The 1,687-nt window shown below is 37.5% G+C and overlaps 1 protein-coding gene across 1 annotated transcript; it reads left to right on the top strand.

The window, feature by feature from the left end:
- Positions 1-512: 512 nt before the first annotated feature.
- Positions 513-1,487, top strand: LOC125046526 (piggyBac transposable element-derived protein 3-like). Its single transcript, XM_047644311.1, has 3 exons — positions 513-528; positions 773-1,000; positions 1,144-1,487. The coding sequence occupies exons 1-3, from the start codon at positions 513-515 to the stop codon at positions 1,485-1,487; spliced, it is 588 nt and encodes a 195-aa protein (XP_047500267.1).
- The last annotated feature ends 200 nt before the right edge of the window (positions 1,488-1,687 follow it).

The following is a 1,687-nucleotide window of genomic DNA, read 5'->3' as shown; positions in this document are numbered from 1 at the left end:
GGAAATGAATGTGGAGAAAAATACTACTTTTAATAGTCATAACATCCTCTTTAACGAAGACTTTTCTCTTACATAACCTTCTGACAGTTCCTGTGTACTCTTGCGAATATCCTCTACCTCTTTCTGTCTGTCTTTCTTTTTGTCTGTCCCTCTGTCTTTTTGTCTCTGTCTCTTTTCATGTCCGTCTGTCTGTATATCCGTCTGACTGTTTATCTGTTAATCTGTTTGTCCGTCTGTCTGTAATTCCGTCTGTTTGTCAGTCTGACTGTCTATCTGTTAACCCTTTACTTCCTAAAAGGACAAATTTGTCCGCTTATAAATAAATGGTCCTTTTGGGTAAAATATCCCGAGTTGGAAGGTGTTTGCTGAAGAAGACATTATTGTCCTATTATATTGGCGGTACTGGCAACTCTGCTTCAGCCCTGGTTTTTCATCAAGCTCAGAAAAATGGAAAACATCACAGGGTGTGGATGCTTTATCGTGCACCGACTGCAACAACATTTTGATCCCTCATGGATCCTAAACCAGGTAATTTACTGCAGAGATATTTACTTTGTGCAATAAGCAAATTATAAGCTGAATGTTTCACACCAGTATATCCATACTTGATAAAACAGAAAAGTTTTAGGCTGATATAAATAAATGTGACTAAATTGTCCTATGAGGCACATGCAAGTCATGCTTGACCATATATAAACACAAGCTATATTTTTGCAACAATTATCTCCCACCTGCGATTTCTTATTTTATAACATGATATGTTCCCAAATAGATCCAAATGACAAACTATCAAAAGTTAGACCCTTACTCGAACACCTGAGATCCAAATTCAAAGAAATCCCCATGACTGAATATCTATGTGTAGATGAGCAGATGGTACCTTTCAAGGGGAATTCCTCTATGAAACAATATATTCCTAAGAAACCACACAAACGTGGATACAAGATATTTGTTTTGGCAGATGATATAGGAATGGTGTATGATTTCATGCTAGATGTTGGTAAAATAGAGCCTGCAAATAATCAAAATGTTCCAGATCTGAAACCAAGTGCTAACTCGGTGCTCCCTCTTGCTGAGTCTATACCCCCTTCAAGAATAACAAATTATATTTTGATAATTGGTTTACCTCCCTCCCTCTCATAGATCACTTAGCTTCACGGGGTATATGGTGTAGTGGAACTGTTCCGCAAAACAGATTACAAAGCCTGACGTTCAAATCAGATAAGCAACTTCAAGCTTATGGGTGTGGGTCTCATGATGAATGGGAAACAGTGTATGAGGATGGTAACAAAATAACAGCTCTGAAATGGTTTGGCAACAAAGCAGTGCATCTTGTATCTACATTTGCCACGTCATTCCCATTCGACAAGTGCACAAGATTTAACAGAAAAATGAAAGAAAAAGTAGAAGTTGCTAGACCATTCATTGTCAAGGACTACAATACATATATGGGTGGGGTAGATCAAAAAAATATTACCAAAGGCTAATTTTTCATATGATAGACATGACAGTGGTAAACTCTTGGTTACTTTATAGAAGAGAGGCAAATCACTTAGAGGTACCTAAGAGAAAGCAAATGTCTCTGTGTGAATTCAAGCTCAAACTTGGAGATTTTCTTTTGCTAAATGGAAAAAGTAGAGGTAAAAAGAGAAAACCGTCGAGCTGCCAAGAAATATACTGGGAGAGC

Source organism: Penaeus chinensis, chromosome 39 (genome assembly GCF_019202785.1).
Source record: "Penaeus chinensis breed Huanghai No. 1 chromosome 39, ASM1920278v2, whole genome shotgun sequence".
NCBI lineage: Eukaryota > Metazoa > Arthropoda > Malacostraca > Decapoda > Penaeidae > Penaeus > Penaeus chinensis.
This window is presented reverse-complemented; position numbering and strand designations above follow the sequence as displayed.

What these genes read in the sequence shown, in the direction of transcription:
- LOC125046526 (XM_047644311.1), top strand. An exon ending in TGATTTCATGCTAGATGTTG is followed by an intron (nt 1,001 to 1,143) that starts GTAAAATAGAGC and finishes TCCCTCTCATAG; the next exon opens with ATCACTTAGCTTCACGGGGT.